Source organism: Bos javanicus, chromosome 5, assembly GCF_032452875.1.
Source record: "Bos javanicus breed banteng chromosome 5, ARS-OSU_banteng_1.0, whole genome shotgun sequence".
Taxonomy (NCBI): Eukaryota; Metazoa; Chordata; class Mammalia; order Artiodactyla; family Bovidae; genus Bos; species Bos javanicus.
The window spans coordinates 42,731,197-42,757,270 of NC_083872.1; the positions used below are offsets into that span (position 1 = coordinate 42,731,197).

At 37.3% G+C, this 26,074-nt stretch overlaps 1 protein-coding gene across 3 annotated transcripts in view; it reads left to right on the top strand.

Annotated features, from left to right (window-relative positions):
- The window catches only part of CPNE8 (copine 8), a 276,946-nt gene that overhangs the window by 59,567 nt on the left and 191,305 nt on the right, over positions 1-26,074 (top strand). For all 3 annotated transcript variants that reach the window (XM_061416467.1, XM_061416469.1, XM_061416468.1), the window contains exon 4: positions 23,751-23,854. In XM_061416467.1, the coding sequence (XP_061272451.1) occupies positions 23,751-23,854 (104 nt within the window). The remainder of the gene's footprint in view (positions 1-23,750; positions 23,855-26,074) is intronic.

The window sequence follows — 26,074 nt, forward strand, 5'->3', positions numbered from 1 at the left end:
AGCTTGGTTATAATGATTTGAAATTCACAGCATGAATGCATAATTACATCTGCACCAATCTAAATACAAATTAGGGAACATTTCATGCAAAGATGGGCTCACTAAAGGACAGAAATGGTAGGGACCTAACAGAAGCAGAAGACATTAAGAAGAGGTGGCAAGAATACACAGACTGTATAAAAAAGATCTTCACGACCCAGATAATTACAATGGTGTGATCACTCACCTAGAGCCAGACATCCTGGAATGTGATGTGGAATGGAATGGAATGGAATGTCAAAGTGGGCCTTAGGAAGCCTGGAATGGAAAGTCAAGTGGGCCTTAGGAAGCATCACGATGAACAAAGCTAGTGAGGTGATGGAATTCCAGTTGAGCTATTTCAAATCCTGAAAGATGATGCTGTGAAAGTGCTACACTCAATATGCCAGCTAATTTGGAAAACTCAGCAGTGGCCACAGGACTGGAAAAGGTCAGTTTTCATTCCAATCCCAAAGAAAGGCAATGCCAAAGACTTTATGGCCAAACTACCACACAATTGCACTCATCTCACACGCTAGCAAAGTAATGCTCAAAATTCTCCAAGCCAGGCTTCAGCAATACGTGAACCATGAACTTCCAGATGTTCAAGTTGGTTTTAGAAAAGGCAAAGGAACCAGAGATCAAATTGCCAACATCCAGTGGATCATCAAAAAAGCAAGAGAGTTCGGGAAAAACATCTATTTCTGCTTTATTGACTATGCCAAAGCCTTTGACTGTGTGGGTCACAATAAACTGGAAAATTCTGAAAGAGATGGGAATATCAGACCACCTGACCTGCCTCTTGAGAAACCTATATGCAGGTTAGGAAGCAACAGTTAGAACTGGACATGGAACAACAGACTGGTTCCAGATAGGAAAAGGAGTACGTCAAGGCTGTATATTGTCACCATGCTTATTTAACTTATATGCAGAGTACATCATGAGAAACGCATTATTTATTTCAGTATAGTTGATGTGTAATATTGTATAAGTTACACATGTACAATATACTGATTTGCAGATTTTAAAGGTTGTACTCCAATTATAGTTATTATAAAGTATTGACTAAATTCTCTATGTTTTGTAGAATATCTTTATAGCTTATTTCATACATAACGGTTTTTACCTTAGTCCTTAGTTTAAGGATCTTTTCACTTTAGTTTTGGTTCTCTACCCCTGAATTGCCCCTCCCACTCTCTCTCTCCCCATTGGTCACTGCTAGTTTCTTCTTTCTATCTGCAAATCTTTTTCTCTTTGTTATATTCACTAGTTTGTTGTATTTTTTTATATTCCACATATAAAGTAGCTTATTTCACTTAACAAAATATTCTCCAAGTCCATTCATGTTGTTGCAAATGTAAAATTTTATCCTATTTATATGGTTAATGTGCCATTATATGTATGTGTGTGTATATATATATATATATATAGAGAGAGAGAGAGAGAGAGAGAGAGATACAGATATAGATATATCTGTATATATCTATATCATGTCTTCCCGTTCAAGAACATGGTGTATTTTTCCATCTGTTTCATCTTCAGTTTCTTTCATCAGCATCTTATAGTTTTCTGTGGATAGTATCATTTCAACTACAAACAGTGACAATCTTACTTCTTATTCCTTACCAATTTAGATTTCTTTTATTGTTTTTTCCTGTTTACTTTCTGTGGTTAAGATTTCCAATACTGTGTTGAGCAAAACTGGTGAGAGGGGGCAACATTTTCTTGTCCCTGATCTTAGAGGTAATTCTTTCAAATTTATACTGTTGAGTATGATATTAGCTATTGGTTTTTCACATATGGCCTTTATTATGTTGTGGTATATTTCATCTATGCTCACTTTCTAAAGAGTTATTATAATTAATGGATATTGAATTTTGTCAAAAGCTTTCTTCTGCATTTATTGAGATGATCATATGGTTTTTAGTCTTTAGTTTATTAATGTGGTGTATCACATTGATTGATTTAAGGATAATGAAAAATCCTTGCATTCTTGTCATAAATCTCATTGGTCATGACGTATTGTCCTTTAATTTATTATTGGAGTCAGTTTGCTAGTATTCTTTTGAAGATTTTTGAATCTGTTTATCAATGATATTGGTCTGTACTTTTCTTTCTTTCCTTTTTTTTTGGTCTAATATTAGTATAAAGGTGATGCTAGGTTCATAGAATGATTTTAGAAATATTCATTTCTTTGCAATTTTTGGATATATTTTTAGAAGAATAGGTGTTAACTCTTCTGTAAATGTTTGGTAGAATACACCTCTGATGTCATCTTCCCTTGGACTTTTGCTCATTGGGAGTGTTTTAATTATTGATTCAGTTTCAGTACTGGTTATTATTCTGCTCATATTTTCTATTTCTTCTTGGTTCAGTCTTGGGAGATTATATGTTTTTAAGTATTTGTCTGTTTTTTCCAAGTTTCTATTTTATTGCCATTTAGCTGTTGTAGTCTTCTTGTGATATTTTTTAGTAACATTTCTCTGGTATTGGTTGTAACTTCTCCTTTATTGTATCTGATTGTAGAGATTTTATTCCTCTCCCCCCTTTTCTTTTCTTGTTAAGTCAGGCTGAAGGTTTATCAATTTTGTTCATTTTCTCAAAGAACCAACTTTTAGTTTAATTGATTTTTTCTATGGTTTTTTATACTCTGTCATTTATTTCTTCTCTGATCTATACTTTCTCTCCTAATAATTTTGAATTTTATTTGTTCTTTCTCCAAGTTCTTTAGGTGTAAGTTTAAATTGTTTATTTGAACTTATTCTTAAATCCTGATGTAAGCTTGTATTGCTGTAGACTTCTCTCTTAGAACTGCTTTTACTGTGTCCCATAGGTTTTGGATCATCATATTTTGTGTTCATTTGTCTCCAGGTATTTTTTTTAATTTCCTCTTTGACTACTTCAGGGATCTGTTGGTTGTTTATTAGCATATTGTTTAGCATCCACGTGTTTGTGTTTTTTTGCAGTTCTTTTCTTATAGCTGATTTCTAATCTTAATCACTGTGGTTTGAAAGATGTTTGATATTATTTCAATTTTCTTAAATTTCATAAGGTTTGCTTTGTGGCCTACTATGTGATGTGTCTGAGAGAAGGCTCCATGTGCACTTAAAAAGGATGTATATTCTGTTGCCTTCAGATGGAATATCATATATATAAATATATATTTATGATTCATCTGGTTTAATGTGTCATTTAAGGCAAGTGTTTCCTTATTGATTTTACATATGGATGATCTATCCATCGATATAAATGGAGTTTAGAGTTCCTTACTATTGTGTTACTGCTGTCAACTTCCTCTTCTATGTCTGTTAACATTTGCCTTATGTAATTTATTAATAGGTTCAGCATATATACTTATTTGCTGTTTAGCAATAATAAGTTCATATATATATATGATCTGTTAATATATATACTTACAGTTGTTATATCCTCTTGGATCTATTGCTTCATCATTGTGTAGTGTCTTTCTTTGTCTTTGTAGCAATAATTATTTTATAGTCTATTTTACTAAGTATTACATCTTTCTTAATTATTAATCTTTCTTTAAAGGTTCTAATTTCTCATTATTCTTCTGAATTCTGTGACCATCTTTACCATTACTACCTGAACACTTTCTTGAGTAGATTGCCTATCTCTATCTCACTTAGTTCTTCTGGAGTTTCTCTTTACTTTTGTTCCTTCATCTCATACATATTCCTTTATTGCCTCAGATTTCCTAAGGTGCTATTTGTATTTTCATGTTCTTAAAGTTCTGTTATGTTTCCTGACCTTAGAGAAGAGGGCTTATGTTGCTGCTGTTGTTGTTCAGTCGCTAAGTCGTGTCCAGCTCTTTGTGACCCCAGGTCACAAGTGCAGCACTCCAGGCTCCCCTGTCCTTCACTGTCTCCTGGACTTTGCTCAAGCTCATGTCCATTGAGTCAGTGATGCTATCCAACCATCTCAACCTCTGTGACCCCCTTCTCCTCCTTCTCCTCCTGCCCTCGGTCTTTCTGAGCATCATGGATTTTTCTAATGAGTCGGCTGTTTGCATCAAGTGGCCAGAGTGTTGGAGCTTCAGCTTCAGCATCAGTTCTTCCAATGAATATTCAGGGTTCATTTCCTTTAAGACGGACTGGTTTGATCTCCTTGCTGTCCAAGGGACTCTCAAGAGTCTTCTCCAGTACCACACTTTGAAAGTGTCAGTTCGTTGGCATTCTGTCTTTTTTATGGTCTAGCTCTGACATCCATACATGACTACTGGAAAAACCATAGCTTTGACTATATGGACCTTTGTTACCAAAGTAATGTCTCTGCTTTCTAATACACTGTCTAGGTTTGTCATAGCTTTTTTTCCAAAGAGCAAGTGTGTTTTAATTTTGTGGCTGCAGTCACCATCTGCATTGATTTTGGAGCCCAAGACAATAAAATCTGTCACTGTTTCCACATTTTCCACTTCTATTTCCCATGAAGTGATGGGACTGGAGGCTATGATCTTAGGTTTTGTAATGTTGAGATTTAAGCCAGCTTTTTTTCCGCACTCTTCTTGCACCTCATCAAGAGGCTTTTAGTTCCTCTTCAGTTTCTGCCATTAGAGTGGTATCATCTGCATATCTGAGGTTGTTGATATTTCTCCCAGCAGTCTTGATTCTGCCTTGGGGTTCATCCAGCCCAGCATTTTGCATGATGTACTCTGCACATAAGTTAAATAAGAGGGTGACAGCATACAGCCTTTTTGTTGTATTCCTTTCCCAATTTTGAACCAGTCCATTGTTCAATGTCTGGCTTAACTCTTGCATCTTGACTGCATGCAGTTTGCTCAGGAGACAGGTAAGGAGGTCTACCATCTTAATGGTCCTATCTCTTTAAGAGATTTTCAGTTTGTTGTGATCCACACAGTCAAATATTTTAACGTAGTCAATGAACAGGAGTAGGTGTTTGGAACTTCTTAGCTTTCTCAATAATGCACCAGATGTTAGCAGTTTGATCTCTGCTTCCTCTGCCTTTTCTAAACCCAGCTTGTACATCTGGAAATTCTTGGTTAATGTGCTGCTGAAGCTTATCTTGAAGGGTTTTGAGCATTATCTTGCCAGCAGGTGACATGAGCACAGTTGCACAGTAGTTTGAACATTCTTTGGCACTGCCCTTCTTTAGACTGGGATGAAAACTCACCTTTTCCAGTCCTGTGGCCACCACTGAGTTTTCCAAATTTGCTGACATATTGAATATACTACTTTAACTGGATCATATTTTAGGCCTTATGTAGCAGATGTCATCTTTGCCCCACAAGCACATTCTTCTTTTGTCACCCAATATGTTTGCTCTAGGAGTTTCCTCTAAGACAGCTATGTGCATCCTTTTTTGGTTAACTGACTATGTGTGACCCCAGGGACTACAGCACTCCAGGCTTCCCTGTCCATCAGCAAATCCTGAAGCTTGTTGAAACTCACGTTCATCAAGTTGGTGATGCTGTTGAAACATCTCACCCTCTGTCGTCCCCTTTTCCTGCCTTAAATCTTTCCCAGCATCAGGGTCTTTTCTAATGAGTCAGTTCTTTGCATCAGGTGGTCAGAGTACTGGAGATTCAGCTTCAGCATCAGTCACTCCAATAAATATTTCAGGACTGATTTCCTTTAGGATTGACTGGTTGGATCTCGTTGTAGTCCAAGGGACTCTCAAGAGTCTTCTCTAACACAGCAGTTTAAAAGAATCAATGCTTCAGCACTCAGCTTTCTTTATGGTTCAACTCTGATATCCATACACAATTCCTGGAAAGAAACATAACTTTGACTAGATAGACCTTTATTGGCAAAGTATTGTCTCTGCATTTTAATAAGCTGTCTAGGTTGCTCATAGCTTTTCTTCCAAGGAGCAAGCATCTTTTAATTTCATGGCTACAGTCACCATCTGCAGTGATTTTGGAACCCAAGAAAATAAAGTCTGTCACTGTTTCCATTGTTTCCCCATCTATTTGCCATGAAGTGATTTTTCCAGTAGTCATGTTTGGATGTGAGAGTTGGGCTATAAAGAAAGTTGAGCTCCAAAGAATTGGTGCTTTTGAACTGTGGTGTTGGAGAAGACTCTTGAGAGTCCCTTGGATTGCAAGGAGATCCAACCAGTCCATCCTAAAGGAGATCAGTCCTGGGTGTTCATTGGTAGGACTGATGTTGAAGCGGAAACTCCAATACTCTGGCCACCTGATGTGAAGAACTGACTCATTGGGAAAGACCCTGATGCTTGGAAAGATTGAATGGGGGAGAAGAAGGGGATGACAGAAGATGAGATGATTGGATGGCATCACCCACTCGATGGATATGAGTTTGAGTAAGCTCCAAGAGTTGGTGATGAACAGGGAAGCCTGATGTGCTCCAGTCCATGTGGTCGCAAAGAGTTGGACATGACTGAGTGACTGAACTGAACTGATGGAACCAGATGCCATATTTGTTTTTTGAATGTTGAGTTTTAAGCCAACTTTTTCACTCCCCTCTTTCACTTTCAAGAGGCTTTTTAGTTCCTCTTCACTTTCTGCCATTAGGGTGGTATCATCTGCATATCTGAGTTTATTGATTTTTCTCCCGGCAATCTTTATTCCAGCTTGTGCTTCATCCAGCCCAGCATTTCACATAATGTACTCTGCATATAATTTCAATAAGCAGGGTGACAGTATAGAGTCAAGGCTTTGGCATAGTAAATAAAGTATAAATAGGTGTTTTTCTGGAATTCTCTTCCTTTTATTATGATCCAACCGATGTTGGCAATTTGGTCTCTGGTTCCTCTGCCTTTTCTAAAGCCAGATTGAACATCTGAAAGTTCTCAGTTCACATACTGTTGAAGCCTAGCTTGCAGAATTTTGAGCACTACTTTGCTAGCATGTCAGATGAATGCAATTGTGTGGTACCTTGAACATCCTTTAGCATTGTCTTTCTTTTGGATTGGAATGAAGACTACCCTTTTCCAGTCTTTGGCCTCTGCTGCATTTTCCAAATTTGCTGGCATATTGAGTGCAGCACTTCCACACTTCAATCTTTTAGGATTTGAAATAGCTCAGCTGGAATTCCATCACCTGCACTAGCTTTGTTCATAGTGATGCTTTCAAAAGCCCACTTGATTTCACACTTCAGGTTGTCTGGATCTAGATGAGTGATCTCACCATTGTGGTAATCTGGGTCTTTAAGATCTTTTTTGTACAGTTCTGTGTATTCTTGCCACCTCTTCTTAATATCTTCTGCTTCTCTTAGGTCCATTAAATCTATACCATTTCTATCCTTTATTGTGCCTATCTTTGCATGAAATTTTTCCTTGATATCTCTAATTTTCTTGAAGAGATCTCTAGTCTTTCCCATTCTGTCATTCAGATGGATATATCTTTCCTTTTCTCCTTTGCCTTTTGCTTGTCTTCTTTTTTAAACTATTTGCAAGGCTTCCTCTGACAACCATTTTGTCTTTTTGCATTTCTTCTCTTTGGGGATTGTTTTGATCATCACCTCCTGTACAATGTTACGAACCTCTCTCTATAGTTCTTCAGATATTCTATCAGATCGAATCCCTTGAGTCTATTTGTCACTTGCACTGTATAATCAAATTGAATGTACTTATCTTCCACTTACTGTATGACTGAATTATAGTAAGACACTATATGATTAAGGTTACAATGGTTCTCTAAGAGATCAAAATACCTTTTTAAGAATAAAAAAACTGGTAAGTGGCTGGTAAGTAAACTCCTACATTATAATATTCTGTAAAGTTTATTGCAGAAGACCAGCTGTCAATGGGAAAATTGCCAGTGGGATTTATTTGTCTTCAAACCTAATATGATGCTTTGGTGTTACATAGCTGTTAAAAAAGCTAATGGGATTGGAGAATTTATTGAGTAATATTCAATACTTACATTAAGGAACATAATGCTATTATGCTGAACTGTATGAAACTGTCATTATTGTAGCTCAAAAATTGAGTGTTTGCAATTTCATGTGATTTCAATTAAATACCCTTATATTTTGCTCTGGTAGAAGCAAATCTGGAGTGTTTGTTTTCATTTCTCCATTTGAGATTATTGAATGCCAACTATATATCTGAGGAGGGCCACCATCTTAAATAAAGTGATAGATGTAATATGAATGAAGGAATGTTTAACCTGAAAAATGCAAAGTCTCTGAATAGTCATAATAATTGTCTTCAAATTCTTAAAGTATTTTGCTCTAGACATGGGGGTACAGTTACTTGATGTTGAGACAAGAAAGCAGAAAATAAAATATAGGCTCAAAGGATGAAGAGACAGAGCTGCATTATTTTGTTCACTACAGGGAAGACATTTGTAACATTTAGAGTATCTCATGGTAGAATGGATTTCTTTGAGCAGTATTCTGGAGCTAGAACTATAGTGGGTGCCCTGTGTTCAGTCTGGGGTTGGACTAATTCATCAGGAAAAAATAATTGAACTTGTTTAGTTCTAACTACTTGCAAGTCTAATATTATGATGCTATAGAAGTCATAGTTTTGTATTCTTATCAATTTTCTCATTATCTGTTAAGTATTGAACATTATTTTACAAAATAATAGCAAGAACCACCCTTTTCTGATCTTCTGTTTGTGCTAAGTCCCTTCAGTTAGTGTCCAACTCTTTGCAACCCTATGGACTATAAATCGTCAGGCTACTCTGTCCATGGGATTCTCCAGGCAAGAATACTGGAGTGGGTTGCCATGCCCTCCTCCAGGGGAATCTTCCCAACCTAGGAATCGAACCTGCATCTCTTGTCTCCTGTATTGGCAGGCCGGTTCTTTACCACTAGTGCCTCCTGGGAAGTCCCCCTTTGATCTTAAAACATTTATTTCTCTCATGAAGGAGTTATTTAAAAAACAAAATAAACAGCTAGAATTTAGAGGGGATGAAGTTGAACAAAGGAGTGAAATAACTGTAGATGTTCTACTTCAAAAATTTTCTGACATCTGAGCCAGAGGACTTTCTGCATCTATCAGTGACTTCCTCTTTATGTGTCACAGGAAGAGTTCAACATGCGTTACTAAATCCATTACATTTTAAGACCATTTCCAATAGCTGCTACCATAAATGAAGAAATCCATTTATTCAAGGTTACTTATGGAGAATTAATCACACAAAAAACCACTCTAATAATTACTCTCAGTATATTTGGAATTAGACAAGTAAAATAATATTATAATATTATAGATACTTTGTTAAATAGTTTAAAATATCTATGTCAGTAATATAATGGTCATGTTTTTATTTGAATTTAGATGTATCCTGGAAAATTATGTATTAACTAGGCACATGATTTTATTTCTGTGATCAATTACTTTTATATAATAAGGAGGAAAAAAAAGGAGCTTAAAATATGTGGAGACAAATGCTCCAAATAAAGTTGTAAAATTACTTAAAATTAATCTGTAGTTGAAATCTGCAAATTAAAAATTATATCTTACACTATTGCAATTACCTGCATATCTTCAATAAATTCTAATGATTATGAGTTATCAAAGTAATTGATCTTTTAAAACTAAAATGTTATTTCAGTGAATAATAATTTTGGAGCTAGAAATGATGAAGTGACATGGATTTTAAAAATATGAAAACTCTTAGTGGCAAATGGAAATAGCAAAATATCTCTAAAGAGGCACACATATTTGGTTTTGAGAGTTTCTGAAAATGTTAGGATTAATTTCTTTGAGTTAAATTTGAGTCATCCATAGGTCACGTATTTTGCGAATTCTTTTAAACACTTAAAATTATAGAGTTGGTTCCCAATTCCCTAGGTTTGTGTGTAATGAAGCAACCTGAAGTTGTTTATAACACACTTTGTGAGTGTAGTTTGGAGGCAAATCTACTGCCAAATGCTGATTACTGAATTTTGACATTGTCTCTGTTCTGCACCATTCCATTGACATTGAGCTGTTTTAATATTTATTCATGTCCATGCTGAATAATATATGTATAATATGTAAATGCACACATATTCAGAAAGGATTAGAAACTTATTCATAGCTCACCTTAAATGTTACTTTACCCATTAGTCTTTTCTAACCTTCACAACTAGAATTTCCTCCTTTCACCTTTATGAAATACCATAACTTAAATAACTTTCTCATGGTCCTTGTCACCTTCTACTTTATATCATTCAACAAATATCAAAGACTTTTTTTGAACTTATTTTCCCTTATGTCTTAACTTCACTTCTTAATTCAGTGCTGTTTAAAGGTCAATCTTCTCTGCTACAGCATTTAGGATACAGCTTTTGTTCTTAGAAGATGCTCAGTTAAGATTTGTTGAAAGGATGCATTTGAGGATACCCTCAAATATGGACTAACACTTAACAACTGTCCTTTCAGAAATTATGAGTTGCAGGAATCATCTGTAGATAATTTTGTACCAGTGTTACATTTGTCAGATGAGAACATTTGTGTTGCATGCTAAATAAGTTATAAGAGCTCAGTGCTTATTCTGATGCTTTTTGTCATAACTTTAACTACATATTTAGGAATTTGAATTATAGCATCTATTGAAAAACATGCTTTTTACATCTTAAAGCTTAGGCTTGAAAGCTCATTTCATTCTATCTTTTTGTTCTATGAAAATTATAGAGGGAAGCATCTGAAGTTATTGCTACAGGAAAGAGGAAATTCCCCACAGTCTTTGGGCAATCACGTGTTGCTAAACTGTTACGTGTTCTGCATTTTTACTGACACTGTCTTCACTACTGGATTCATGCTGTAGAGCATCTGAATATTTTTGTTTGGTTTGCTTTTATTTTCTGACTCATAAAAGAGATTTTAATTACAATATACTGCAGAACATTCAGTCTATCAATACTATATTCCTGTAGTAGATATTTGAAGGTTTCTTAATGTATGTATCATGTCTCCATTACTGTAATTGAGGGAATCTTAACAGAAGAGAATTGATGAGAAGTTGTGTGGCATGTGGTTGAAAGAATTTCATAAAAACAACATTTTCTATGGAAGATATAGTCAGTTTTAAGGCATTGCTGTTTTAGTTTCTTTTTCCCCAAGAAAAGGAAATGCAAAAAGGCAAAATGGCAAAATGGCTATCTGAAAAGGCCTTACAAATAGCTGAGAAAATAAGAGAAGTGAAAGACAAAAGAGAAAAGGAAAGATATACCCATCTGAATGTAGAGTTCCAAAGAATAGCAAGGAGAGATGAAAGAGAGTTTCCTAAGTGATCAATGCAAAGAAATAGAGGAAAACAATAGAATGGTAATGACTAGAGATCTCTTGAATAAAATTAGAGATACCAAGGGAACATTTCATGAAAAGATGGGTACAATAAAGGACAGAAATGGTATGGACCTAACAGAAGTAGAAGATATTAAGAAGAGGTGGCGAGAATACACAGAAAAACTATACAAAAAAGGTCTTGATGACCCAGATAACCACAATGGTGTGATCATTCACCTACAGTCAGACATCATAGATTGTGAAGTCAACTGGGGCTTAAAAAGCACTATTAACAAACAAAGCTAGTGTAGGTGATAGAATTCCAGGTGAGCTGTTTCAAATCCTAAAAGATGATGCGACTAAAATGTTGCACTTAATATGCCAGCAAATTTGGCAAATTCAGCAGTGGCCACAGGACTGGAAAAGGTCAGTTTTCATTCCAATCCCAAAGAAGGGTAATGCCAAAGAATGTTCAAACTACTGCACAACTGCACTCATTTCACATGTTAGCAAAGTAATGCTCAAGATCCATCAAGCTTGGCATCAGTATTATGTGAACGAAGAACTTCTAGATGTACAAACTGGATTTAGAAAAGGCAGAGGAACCTGTGATCAAATTGCCAACATCCATTGGATCATATAAAAAGCAAGAGAATTTCAGAAAAACATCTGTTTCTGCTTCACTGACTAGGCTAAAGGCTTTATATATGTTCCTTGTGCCAGAGATTATTGTAATCAGGTGTGTAGGTACTTCTAAAAATTCAGTATTGTTGATATTCAGAAAAAGATGTTTTAGGATACTGGTTGCATTTTTTTTTTAAGTAGCTGTTTCTGGGTGTATACAATTACCAAATATTAATTTTTCTCTTTCCTTAAATTGTAACTCTTTGTGGCCTGCTGTCAGGGAGTGTTTAACAGGAGGATTCCTACGTGCTGTTTCTCACAAGTCCTTTGTTTCTTTTCAGATGGAGCAGCACGCTGCTCCCAGGAACCAAGGTCGTTGTGTGAGACAGGCTTGAGTCTCCTTTAGTAAACATTCTCGTTATGACAAAACTGCTTAGTCTCGATCCCCTTTCTTGAGATATGGATGGTCTTCTGACTTTGTGACCATTATTAATCCCTTGTTCCCTTGGTAACGGTTGCTGCACGCTGGGTTTTCTGATCTTTATCATAGTCATAAGAAACTTCTTGTACCACAGCTTATATATACTCATAGAAAAATCATTAAAGCACCTTTGCTCCATCAGAGCTTAGGTCCCCATGTCTTTCTTTCTTTCTCTCTCTCTCTCTCTGGCTGATTCCTTGGAGCACAGAGACTCATCTTGCTCACTCTCCTTTCCGGGCTTCTAAGACTCTCTCCAGAAGGTGCCCTGTGCCTTCACCCCACCTCGAGAGGGCGCCAGGTGCCTTTGTGAGAGACGCAAGTCCTGTGTCAAGGACTTTATTGGTTTTCTGCGTAAACAGGGAGTATCAGCCTCTTTCTCTCTTTCACTTTCTTATCGTCGCTTCCAGACTGCCAGGTCCTGGTCCATTAAAGGACCCCAACAGCCTGCACAGAATAATATGCAGCTGTGCATTTTCCAAAGAATTAAAACATTTTTATTTTGTGATTTAAGTTATCAGCTAAGACCTAAACTTGAGTTTGAGCAAACTTCAGGAGATAGTGAAGGACAGGGAAGCCTGGTATGCTGCAGTCCATGGGGGTTGTAAAGAATCAGACACGACTTAGCAACTAGACAAAACAACAACAACAACACAACAACACAAATTTTATTTAAGTCAAGAAGATTAATCACTTGGTTGATAGTTAATTCCACCCTCTGGGTAAAAATTAGCATTTTTTTCTGTGAGATGAATTGTCATAATTTATCTGTAAATTTCTTATTATGCCAGTTTGCACTTTTTATGGGGAAGCTTCCACAAACCTCTTATCCTTATTCCTTAGAGGGCAGAGAAAATGAAAACCATAATCACGGGAAACTAACCAAACTGACTGCATGGATCACAGCCATGTCTAATTCAAATGAAACTGTGAGCTATGCCATGTAGGGCCACCCAACACAGATGGATCATGCTGGAGAGTTCTGACAAACTGTGGTCCACTCGAGAAGGGAATGGCAAACCAGTGTTCTTCCCTTGAGAACCCCATGAGCAGTGTGAAAAGGCAGAAAGATTTCACTCTGACACCCCAGGTTGGTAGGTGCCCAATATACACTGGGAAAGAGTGGAGAAATAACTCCAGAAAGAATGAAGAGACAGAACCAAAGTGAAAACAATGCCCAGTTGTGGATGTTTGGAGATGTTTGGAAGATGGATTGGAGATGGAAGTAAAGTCCGATGTGTTAAAGAACAATATTGCATGGGAAAACGGAATGTTAGGTTCATGAATCAGGGTAAATTGGAAGTGGTCAGACAGGAAATGGCAAGAGTGAACACTGACATTTTAGGAATCAGTGAATTAAAATGGACTGGATTGGGTGAATTTAATTAGGATGACCATTACATCCACTACTGCTGTAAGAATCACTTAGAAGAAAAGGAGTAGCACTCATAGTAAACAAAAGAGTTCAAAATCCAGTACTTGGGTACAGTCTCAAAAATGACAGAATGATCTCTGTTTGTTTCCAAGGCAAACTGTTCAATACCACAGTAATCCAAGTCTATGCCCCAACCACTAATGCCAAAGAAGCTGAAGTCAAATGGTTCCATGATGACCTATAATATCTTCTAGATCTAACATAAAAAAAAAAAAAAATGTTCTTTTCATCATCAGAGACTGGAATGCAAAAGTAGGAAGTCAAAAGATACCTGGAGTAACAGGCAAATTTGGCCTTAAAGTACAGAATGAAGCAGGGCAAAGGCTAACAGCCAAGAGAACACACTAGTCATAGCAAACACTGTCTTCAAAAACACAAGAGAAGACTCTACACATGGACATCACTGGATGGTCATATAAAATCAGATTGCTTATATTCTTTGCAGCCAAAAATGGAGACGCTGTATACATTCAGCAAAAACAAGACCAGGATCTGATTGTGATTCAGATCATGAACTCCTTATTGCCAAATTCAGACCTAAATTGAAGAAAATAGGGAAAACCGCTAGGCATTCAGGTATGACCTAAATCAAATCCCTTACAATTATACAGTGAAAGTGACAAACAGATGCAAGGGATTAGATCTGATAGATTGTCTGAAGAACTATGGACAGAAGTTCATGACATTGTACAGAAGGTGGTGATCAAAATCATCCCCAAGAAGAAAAAATGCAAAATGGTTGTCAGAGGAGGCCTTATAAATAGCTGAGAAAAGAAGAGAAGTGAAAGGCAAGGGAGAAAAGGAAAGATATATGCATCTGATGAGGAATTCTGAAGAATAGAAAGGAAAGTAAAGAAAGCCTTGCTAAGTGAACAATGCAGAGAAATAGAGGAAAACAACAGAATGGGAAAGACTAGCGATCTCTTCAAGAAAATTAGAGATACCAAGGGAATATTTCATGGAAAGACAGGCACAATAAAGGATAGAAATGTTATGGACCTAACAGAAGCAAAAGATATTAAGAAGAGGTGGCAAGAATACACAGAACTATACAAAAAAAGATCATAATGACCCAGATAACCACGATGGGGTGATCACTCAATTAGAGCCAGACATCCTGGAATTCGAGGTCAAGTGGGACTGAGGAGGCATCACTATGAACAAAGCTAGTGAAGGTGATGATATTCCTGCTGAACTATTTCTAATCTGAAAAAATATCCTCTGAGAGTGCTCCATTCAATATGCCAGCAAATGTGGAAAACTCTGCAGTGGCCACAGGACTGTAAAAGGGCAGTTTTCATTCCAATCCCAAAGAAAGGCAATGCCAAAGAATGTTCAAACTACTGCAGAATTGCACTCATCTCACACACTATCAAAATATGCTCAAAATTCTCTAAGCTGGCTTCAACAGTATGTGAACTGAGATGTTCAAGCTGGATTTAGAAAAGGCAGAGAAACTAGAGATAAATTGCCAACATACGTTAGATCATAGTAAAAGCAAGAGAATTCTGGAAAAAAAAAAAAACCCACACATCTATTTCTGTTTTATTGACTACATGAAAGCCTTAGACTGTGCAGTCACAGCAAGCTGGAAAATTCTTCAGTTCATTTCAGTCACTCAGTCATGTCCGACTCTTTGTGACCCTATAGACTGAAACACTCCAGCTTCTCTGTCCCTCATCAACTCCTGGAGCTTGCTCAAACTCATGTCCGTCGAGTCAGTAATGCCATCCAACCATCTCATCCTCTGTCATCCCCTTCCCCTCCCATCTGCAATCTCTCCCAGTATCAAGGTCTTTTCCAATGAGTCAGTTCTTTGCATCAGGTGGCCAAAGTATTGGAGTTTCAGCCTTAGAATCAGTTCTTCCAATGAATATTCAGGACTGATTTCCTTTAGGATGGACTGGTTGGATCTCCTTGCAGTCCAAGGGACTCTCAAGAGTCTTTTCCAACATAACAGTTCAAATTCATCAACTCTTTGGCACTCAGCTTTCTTTATAGTTCAACTATCCCATCCATACATGAGTACTGGAAAAACCATTGCCTTGACTAGATGGACCTTTGTTGGTAAAGTAATATCTTTGCTTCTTAATATGCTGTCTAGGTTGGTCATAACTTTTTTTCCAATGAGTGAGCATCTTTTAATTTCATGATTGCAGTCACCATTTGCAGTGATTATGGAGCCCCAAAAATAAAGTTACTGTTTCCACTATTTCCCCATCTAATTGCCATGAAGTGATGGGACCAGATGCCATTATCTTAGTTTTTTGAATGTTGAGTTTTAAGCCAATTTTTTCACTTTCATCAAGATGCTCTTTAGTTCTTCTTCACTTTCTGCCGTAAGGGTGGTGTCATAATTTTCCACAGTTTGCTGTGATCCACACAGTCAAAGTCTTTGGCGTACCCAATAAAGCAGAAATAGATGTTTTCTTGGAACACTCTTGCTTTTTTGATAATGCAACAGATATTGGCATTTTGATCTCTGGTTCCTCTGCCTTTTTTAAATCCAGATTGAACATCTGGAAGTTTGTGGTTCATGAACTGCTGAAGCCTGGCTTGAAGAATTTTAAGCATTACTGTGCTAGTGTGTGAGGTGGGTGCAATTGTGCAGTAGTTTGAGCATTCTTTTGACATTGCCTTTCGTTGGAATTGGAATGCCAAACATTCTTTGTCATTGCCTTTCTTTGGGATTGCATTGGAAAATTCTTAAAGAGATGGGAATACCAGACTACCTTACCTGCCTCCTGAGAAATCTGTATGCAGGTCAAGAAGCGAAAATTAGAACAGGACATAGAACAATGGACTGGTTCCAAATTGGGAAAGGAGTATGTCAAGGCTGTATATTGTCACCCTGCTTATTTAACTTATATGCAGAGCACATCATGCAAAATGCCGGGTTGGATGAAGCACAAGCTGGAATCAAGAATTCTGGGAAAAATACCAATAACCTAAGACGTGCTGATGACACCACCCTATGTCAGAAAGAACTGGGATTGTAGCTGTGGTATAAAATAAATATTTCAGTTTAAATGTTAATTGTGAGGACCCCATAAGAAAACCACATGTATAAGTCAACAAGATAGTTGTATGCATGAGTCTTTGTTGTTGTTGTTCAGCCACCATGTCATGTTGTGACCCCACAGACTGCAGCATGCCAGGCTTCCCTGTCGCTCACCACCTCCTGGAGTTTGCCCAAGTTCATGTCCCTTGAATCTGTGATTCCATCCAACCATCTCATCCTCTGTCACCCTCTTCTCTTTCTGCCTTCAATCTTTCCCAGCATCAAGGCTCTTTAGTTCCTTTGCTTTCTGCCATGAGAGTGGTATCATCTGCATGTCTGAGGTTGTTGATATTTCTCCCTGCAATCTTGATTCCAGCTTCTGCTTCATCCAACCTGGCATTTTTGCATGATGTGCTCTGCATATAAGTTATCTAAACAGAGTGACAATAAACAGCTTTGTCCAGTGGTTTGGACATTCTTTAGTACTGCCCGTCTTGGGAATTGGGATGAAGATTGAACTTTCCATTCCTGTGGCCACTGCTGGGTTTTCCAAATTTGCTAACATATTGAGTGCAGTGCTTTAACAGCATCGTCTTTTACGATTTTAAATAACTCAGCTGGAGTTCCATCACCTCCACTAACTTTATTGGCAGCAGTACTTCCTCACACCCACTTGACTTCACACTCCAGAATATCTCGCTCTGAGTGAGAGATCACCATTGTGGTTATCCGGGTCATTAAGATCCTTTTTGTACAGTTTTTCTGTGTATCCTTTCCATCTCTTCTTGATATCTTCTGCTTCTATTAGGTCTTTACTGTTTTTGTCCTTTATTGTGCCCATCTTTGCATGAAATATTCCTTTGATTTTTCCAATTTGCTTGAAGATATTACTAGTCTTACCCTTTCTTTAGTTTTTCTCTGTTTCTTTGCATAGTTCATTGAAGAAGGCATTGTCTCTCCTTGCTATTCTGTGGAACTCTGCATTTAGTGAGTGTACCTTTCCCTTTCTCCCTTGCTTTTTGCTTCTCTTCTTTCCTCTGCTCTTTGTAAAGACAACTAGTTTGCCTTCTTTGTCAGACAACCACTTTGTTTTCTTGCATTTCTTTTTCTTTGGGATGGTGTTGTTCACTGCCTCCTCTACAATATGATGGACCTCTGTCAGTTCTTCAGGCACTCCGTTTACTAGATCCAATCCCTTGATTATATTCGTCATATCCACTGTATACTTATGGGGGATTTTATTTGTCATATCTGACTGGCCTAGTGGTTTTCCCTGCTTTCTTTAGTTTAAGCCTGATTTTTGCTGTGATGATGATCTGACCCACAGTCAGCTCCAGGTCTTGTTTCTGCTGACTGTATACAGCTTCTCCATCTTTGTCTACAAAGAATGTAATCAATCTGATTTCGGTATGACCATTTGGTGAAATCCATGTGTAAAGTCATCTCTTGTATTGTTGAAAAAGGATGTTTGCTATGACCAGTGTGTTTTCATGGCAGAATCCTGTTAGCTTTTCCCCTGCTTCATTTTGTACTTTGAGGCCAAACTTGCCTGTTACTCCAGGAATCTCTTGACTTCCTACTTTTGCCTTCCAATCCCCTATGATGAATAGGACATGTTTTTTTTTTTTTTTTTGCTATTAGTTCTAGGAGATCTTCTAGGTCTTCATAGAAGTTATCAACTTCAGCTTGTTCTACATCCATGGTTGGAGCATAGAGTTGTATTACTGTGATGTCGAATGGGTTGCTCTGGAAACGAATTGAGATCATTCTGCCATTTTTAGGGTTGCATGCAAGTACTGCATTTCAGACTCTTTTGTTGATTATGAGGGCTACTCCATTTCTTCTAAGGGATTCTTTCCCACAGTAGTAGATATAATAGTCATCTGAATTAAATTCACCTATTCCCATCTATTTTAGTTCACTGATTCCTAATATGTTGATGTTTATTTACTCTTGCCATCTCCTGCTTAACCACGTCCAATTTACCTTGATTCATGATCCTAACATTCCAAGTTCCTATGGAAAACTCTTCTTTTCAGCATTGGATTTTACTCTCATCACTAAGCACATCCAAAGCTGAGGGTCATTTCTGCTTTGGCCTTGCCACTCCATTCTTTCTGGAATTATTAGTTGTTGTTCTCCGCTCTTTCCCAGCAGCATATTGGACACCTTCCAACCTCAGGGACTCATCTTTTAGTGTCATATCTTTTAGCCTTTTTATACAGTTCATGGGGTTCTCATGGTTAGTATACTGGAGTGGTTTGCCATTCCCTCCTCCAATGGATCACGTTTTGTCAGAGGTCCCTGCTATGACCCGTCCATCTTTACTGGGAGGAAAATCTGAGTTGATGATATACATTTGGAATTTATCATCATGTAGATGGGATTTAAAGCCAAAGAACAGAGTAAGTAATCTAATAGAAGAGTGAAGATAGACAGATGAAGAAGGCCTGGAATTGTACTGACGAGAGATTGCATATCTCAGAATCTAAGAAGAAGAGAAAAATGGGGGAATGTGGTGTCAAAGAATCAGAAGAGGCTGCTTCAAAAAGGAGGAAATGGGCAATTCTGTTCAATGCTGCAGAGTAGTCTGATATAATGAAAGCTGAAATGTGACCATTTAATTTAGCAATATGAAGGTGACGTTGTTAAAAGCAATTTCAGGGCTATGTGTCAGGAGGCATATTAGATGTTCATATTTAATAGATGCTTAGCTAAAATTTTAATGGCTTCATGTTAATTTTCTGTTGAGATAGCAGAATATACTCAGCCACCCATATTGCTGAAAAGCCATTGTCCATTAAGACAAACTTGTTTTAATGGCTCAGAGGCCCTTCTTCCAGAAGATATTCAAGCTGAATTTAGAAAAGGCACAGGAACCAGAGATCAAATTGCCAACATCTGTTGGATCATTGAAAAAAGCAAGAGAGCCCCAGAAAAATATCTACTTCTGCTTTATGGACTATGCCAAAGACTTTGACTGTGTGGATCACAACAAACTGTGGAAAATTCTTCAAGGGATGGTCATACCAGACCACCTTACCTGCCTCCTGAGAGATCTGTATGCAGGTCAAGAAGCAACAGTTAGAACCAGACATTGAGCAACAGACTGGTTCCAAATTCAGAAAGGAGTACGTCAAGGCTGTATATTGTCACCCTATTTATGTAACTTATATGCATAAACTTATATAAGTTTAACTTATATAACTTTCACCATGTGAAATGCTGGGCTGGATGAAGCAGTAGCTGGAATCAAGATTGCTGGGAGAAATATCAATAATCTCAGATATGTAGATGATACTACCCTTATATCAGAAAGCGAAGAGAAACTGAAGAGCCTCTTTGTGAAAGTGAAAGAGGAGAGTCAAAAAGTTGGCTTAAAACTCAACATTCAAAAACCTAAGATCATGGCATCTGTCCCATCACTTCATGGCAAATAGATGGGGAAACAATGGAAACAGTGACAGACTTTATTTTCTTGGGCTCCAAAGTCACTGCAGAAGGTGACTGCAGCCATGAAATTAAAAGATGATTGCTCTGTGGAAGAAAAGCTACGACCAACTTAGACAGGATATTAAAAAGCAGAAGCAGAGACTTGACTTTGGCAACAAAAGTCTATCTAGTCCAAGCTATGGTTTTTCCAGTAGTCATGTATGGATGTGAGAGTTGGACTGTAATGAAAGCTGAGCACTGAAGCATTAATGCTTTTGAACTGTGGTGTTGAAGAAGATACAAGAGTCCCTTGGACTGCAAGCAGATGAATCCAGTCAATCTTAAAGGAAACCAGTCCTGGATATTCATTGGAAGGACTGATGCTGAAATTGAAGCTCCAATACTTTGGCCACCTGATGTGAAGAACTGTCTCATTGGAAAAGACCCTGATACTGGGAAAGATTGAAGGCGAGAGAAGGGGATGACAGAGGAAGAGATGGTTGGATGGCATTACCATCTCGATGGACATGAGTTTGAGCAAGCTCTGGGAGTTGGTGATGGACAGAGTAGCCTGGTGTGCTGTGGTCCATGGGTCGGAAAGAGTCAGACACAACTGAGCGACTGAACTGAGGCCCAAATTGCTGCCTTACATGCAACTCAGTCAACCTTACCGTGAGAATTCCACACTATCTTCTTCCTTCTGAGTGAGAGTTTGTGTTAAAATCCACACGAAGAATTGGAGTGCTGAGGAATATGGGTACTGGCTGAGTTTCTCTTTGACAGTGTTATACATTTGCTCATTTGATACGGTTTGCTTTGGTCTGAGAACCATCTTGCCTCCTGGCAGGACAAAGGCTGGGAAGGCCCTGATTCTCTCTGATTCAGATTTTTACTTCTTGACCTCTGCACTGTTTTTGTTGGGTGTGTGAGTTCTCCTGGGTTATTTGGTACATGTCCTTATTCCCATTTCTTTAAAATTAAAGACCAAGGATAGGTTTATTTTTTAATCTTCCCAGGGCCTAATATATTCTGTGTTAAAATAGAGAAGAGCCCTAGAAAGAATGAAAGTAAATTTTGTAACCAAAGTGGGTTAGGTTGGGACACTATATATCAATTTTCTCATCTTTAAACAAGAATCCTAATACCTACCTTGTGGAGTTATGATAAAGATTTAAAATAATGTGTGACAAGTGCTTAAAACAAAGTAAGTGAAAGTGAAAGTGTTAGTCTCTCAATTGTGTCTGACTCTTTGTGACCCCAGGGACCATAGTCTGTCAATGGGAATTCCAGGCAAGAAAACTGCAAGGGGTTGCTGTGGGGAGAGAGCAAATTAGCCAAGATGGCTGTTCAGGCTCACTCACCTCAGGTTTTGTAAATACTGTGTAACAGCTGAGGTCATTTGTAGCACTGCTCATGTGCGACATGAGGTACTTGTTTGGTCACAGGCTACTTTGTGCTGTAATATGTGCACACCGATATATGAGTTCCACCTAAAAAGCAGCGGGCATTACTGCTGCATCACAGCTGTGTCAGTTGAGTCAGCCAGGAGAAGAGAGAGCATAGTGCGTCTACTGCTACAGCTGCTGCATCAGCCAGCAGTGAATACTGTTATGGCCTCTGTGCCAGCCAGGAGAGAGGTTTGTGTTGTGTTAGGTTATGCTGTGGCTGCTGCTTTGTCTGCTATGTCAAGCAGGAAAGGATAAATGTGTCTGCAGTTCCTACCTCTCCTCGAGTCTTCTCCCAGCCTTTTACTTCGTGCTTTGCCTGCCATGGGTTCAGCAAACAGTACAGACAGTGTGAATATCAAGACAATTGGCACTGTCAGTAGCATCAGCAATACAGTTGCCATTCCAGTATCCAGGGGATCTTCCCAAGCCAGGGATCGAACCCATGTCTCTTACATCTTTCACATTGGCAGGGAGATTACCGTCTGAGCCACCAGGGAAGAACAAAGTAGAGTACTCAATAAATGGTGACTGTAATTACTATTATTGTTCAGATAAATGTTTAATATTTTTGAAATGAATTAGTTACCTGGTTTATGATTGCCTTTATGATTTTGGTCCAAGATATAAAACATTGCCCAATGCATAAGCTTCTGCAACCTAGTTCTTTTTTGGATAGTTAGCAATAGCCATAATGAATCTTCATCATCAATTTTTCTATCATAGTTTTATTATCACAATTTATGTGATAAACTCATGACCTTTACTTTATGATGGATTGATAATTTTCTTGTTGTTTAGTCACTAAGTTGTGCTGGACTCTTTTGTGATCCTATGACTGTAGCCTACCAGGGTCTTCTGTCCACGGGATTTCCCAGACAGTATTCTACTGGAGTGGGTTGCCATTTTCTTCTCCAGGGGATTGAACCTGGGATTCAGTCTTCTCCCTGGGATTTCCGGCCCAGGCACTGAACCTGCATCTTTTGCATTCACAGGCAGATTCTAGTTGTTTTATTATTCCTAATAAAAAGTTTTTCTTTGAACTTTAGTAAGTTAGTTCTCTGATAAGACAGCATGATTAATATTTTCATGGGGTTCTCAAGATGCAAATAAATGACTCATTGGGAAAGACCCTGATGCTGGAAAAGATTGAAGGCAGAAGAAGAAGGGGATGACAGAGGATGAGATGGTTGGATGGCATCACTGGATGGATATGAGTTTGAGCAAGCTTCAGGAATTGGTGATGGACAGGGAAGTCTGGTGTGCTGCAGTCCATGGGGTCGCAAAATTACAGACATGACTGAGCCACTTAACTGAACTGAAGTGAACTGACAATATTGTTCAGAACTAAAGATTAAGATTCCCTCTTTAGAGTTCCATGTCAGTAGAAAGGGAAGAAGGAAAGCCAAATACAAAAAAAGAGATATGAGATTTGTATTTTTGATCATCTTTGAAAGCAATGCAGATGACCTTCCTTCACATTGCAAGGAAAGAGTACTAGATATGGAGTTTTGTTTATTGGTTTCCATTTCCCCTAAGATGGAAAAAAAATTTTTTAAGCAAAAATAATACAGTAGCTTAAAAACATGCAAGAATCATAGGTCTCATTGTGACTCTCTAGATACTTAAAGAATTAAAAGACAAGGAAACAAACCAAAAAAATGACTGAAGTGTGTAATATATTATAAGAAAGTTCTTCCAAGAACATCCTAAGAAACTATTCTATGTAGAGGACTACTTGATTATGAACTGAATATGAACACGGTGCCCTCCAGTTGTAAGAATATGCATTGGTTGGCTTAGTTATGCACTAGGTTAAGAAGAATATTTGTGATAAACTAAAGGTAGAAATAACTTCTTTTGAATGGAAAAGGATTTGGCTTTCAAGTGGGGAGAAAAGTGGAGGAAGTATACAGTTGTTATGTGAATTTTCAGAAGCTGCTTTTCTAATAAATTTGTATGAACTCAGGGCTCATTTTCTGAATTCCCTGAGTGTTGAAGAGGGATGATTTGATCTTTAAAACCTTTTCTGAAGGGCTTTATCCAGCATTTGAATATTCATTGTGTTTTCAAGGAAATATATTAAGTTCTATACTGCAATAACTAACCATGCAAAGCTCGATTTTAACCTCTCTTTTTTTTTCTCAACAGTTTGGAAGGACTGAAGTAATTGATAATACTTTAAATCCTGATTTTGTAAGAAAATTTATTCTGGACTACTTTTTTGAAGAAAGAGAGAATCTTCGTTTTGATTTGTAAGTTCCAGGAAAACTTGTATTTGGGGAAAAAAAGATTTTTAAAGACTACATTCATAACATGATGCTGGGTGCTACAGTTGTACTAAATAGATATTAGCAGGAAATCAGATTAAATCTGCTTAGAGTGTGGCCTGAGCACTGTCCCCAGCACTGCTTTGCATATTATAGATTATTTGCTATTTATTAAAAATATATAAAGTAATTACTTTACCTTGTTGAAATGCTGGGTGGAATATATGGGCATTCTTTCAAATCCTCCTGTGGAATAGGTGTCTTACAAATTCTGCATATACTCCAGAGGGATCCTCATATATTTCCATGGCTCACTTTCTCAGATCTTTAGATTTCTCTCAGTTGTTTCTTTGTATGGTACATGGTGTGTGTGTGTGTATATTTGTGTGTGCATACTCAGTCATGTCTTGACTATTTACAACCCCATGGACTGTAGCCTGCCAGGCTCCTCTCTCCATCAGATTTCCCAGTCAATAATACTGGAACAGGTTGACATTTCCTCCTCCAGGGGATCTTCCCAACCTAGGGATTGAACTCACATCTCCTACATCTCCTGCATTGACAAGTGAATTCTTTACAACTGAGCCACCTGGGAAGCCCCATATTACATGGATCTTTACCTAATTATGGCTCCTTTTATTTGTTCATGGACTCATATTTCTAAGCTTAGGCTGCCAAAGCTAAAATTTTTAATATTCTTGTTATTTTGATACTGAATCAGGCATATTAAACTATTATCTTTAAATTCAACTCCCTGTCCACAGAGAATCTGGAGTCAGTCTATAACTGAGTTATTACACTTTTGTTCCCCAGAGGTGAACTATAGTGATTGTTGAAGGAAATCTATTGAAAGGGAAAACTATAACGTGTATTACAGTGTGTGCTTTATATATAAAAATAACCAGAGACTTTATGAACATCACAAGTATTTAAAAAGAAAAATGTCTTAAGTAGCTGAAAACAATACAGTATACATGCTGTAACAGCTTATAGATATTTTTGATAACAAAAGCTATCAGTGTCTTATTTGAAAATGCTATAATTTTCCTCCTAATGAAAAACAAAAGTTCTTTGCTTTTAGTAGTCTTTCTCATTTTCTTCTAAAATGTGTACAATAAAATAACCTGTAGTGTTTCTGTTTAAAAAAGGAGAATCTTAAACCACTCCCTTTCCTCCTGATCTATAGGAGTTCTAAGTATTTATTATTTTATCAAACAAAATTTATTAGGCCTCATTTATTTCCTTGAAACACTTTTCCAAATAATAAAAATGAGGTTCTTGAGAAAAACTTAAAAGTGGAATGTAATGATTCCCTGACCATGTTTATCATGGTGATTGCATACAGTGTTACTATTTAAAAATCATACAGAACATGGTTTCATTCTTCTGTTGTTCAAGGCCTCCATAGGAATCATTTTTAAGAAATTTCCTTCTTTCTCAGAATGGTACTCCCTTAATTTTTAACAGTTACATTCAGATCTAACTTTATTATAAGTTAGTCAGTATTTCCTGATTCTTTATTCTCATTCTTTATTTTCCTTTCTCTCTTATTTTCTTTCTCAATTATCTGTATTGTTTTCTTGCATTTAAGAGAAATACATTCTTATTATAAACTTTAAATACAGGCATTTATAAAGTGAAAGTTCCCTGTAACCCCAGCACCAAAACATACACATATGCACAAACAACCAAAACTGTAAATGCATTTGCAGATCCCTTTTCTTTAAATATATACCTGTATATGGAATCTCAATATTTTGAATATCTCAAATACTTTCTAGTTGTATTATTTAGACATCTTTCTATGCCACTAAATATATAGATATTCTTTCATTAATTTTAATGATTGCATAATTTTCATTATTCAAAGAAATGCAGTTTACTTATCCAGACATTTACTGATGAACATTTTGGCTGGTTCTATTTTCACTATTACATGTAATCCTGCAGTAAGTATTTTTTGCAGAAACATTTTGCTGTTTTCTTGCCTTTTCAGAATATATATTACTCAGTAATATTTTAAAATGAAATGATATGGCCAAGACTGCTTCTAACCTTTGAGACCATCTTAAAGATCATATGTGTTTTGTTGGTTCTTTAAACTCTTTGTCTAGATATTTGCTCTGATTTTCAGAACCATCATTCTGTTTTCTTTTGGTTACTGTCTGTCATCAGGACCCTGTCATCATCATGAGCAGCTGCTGC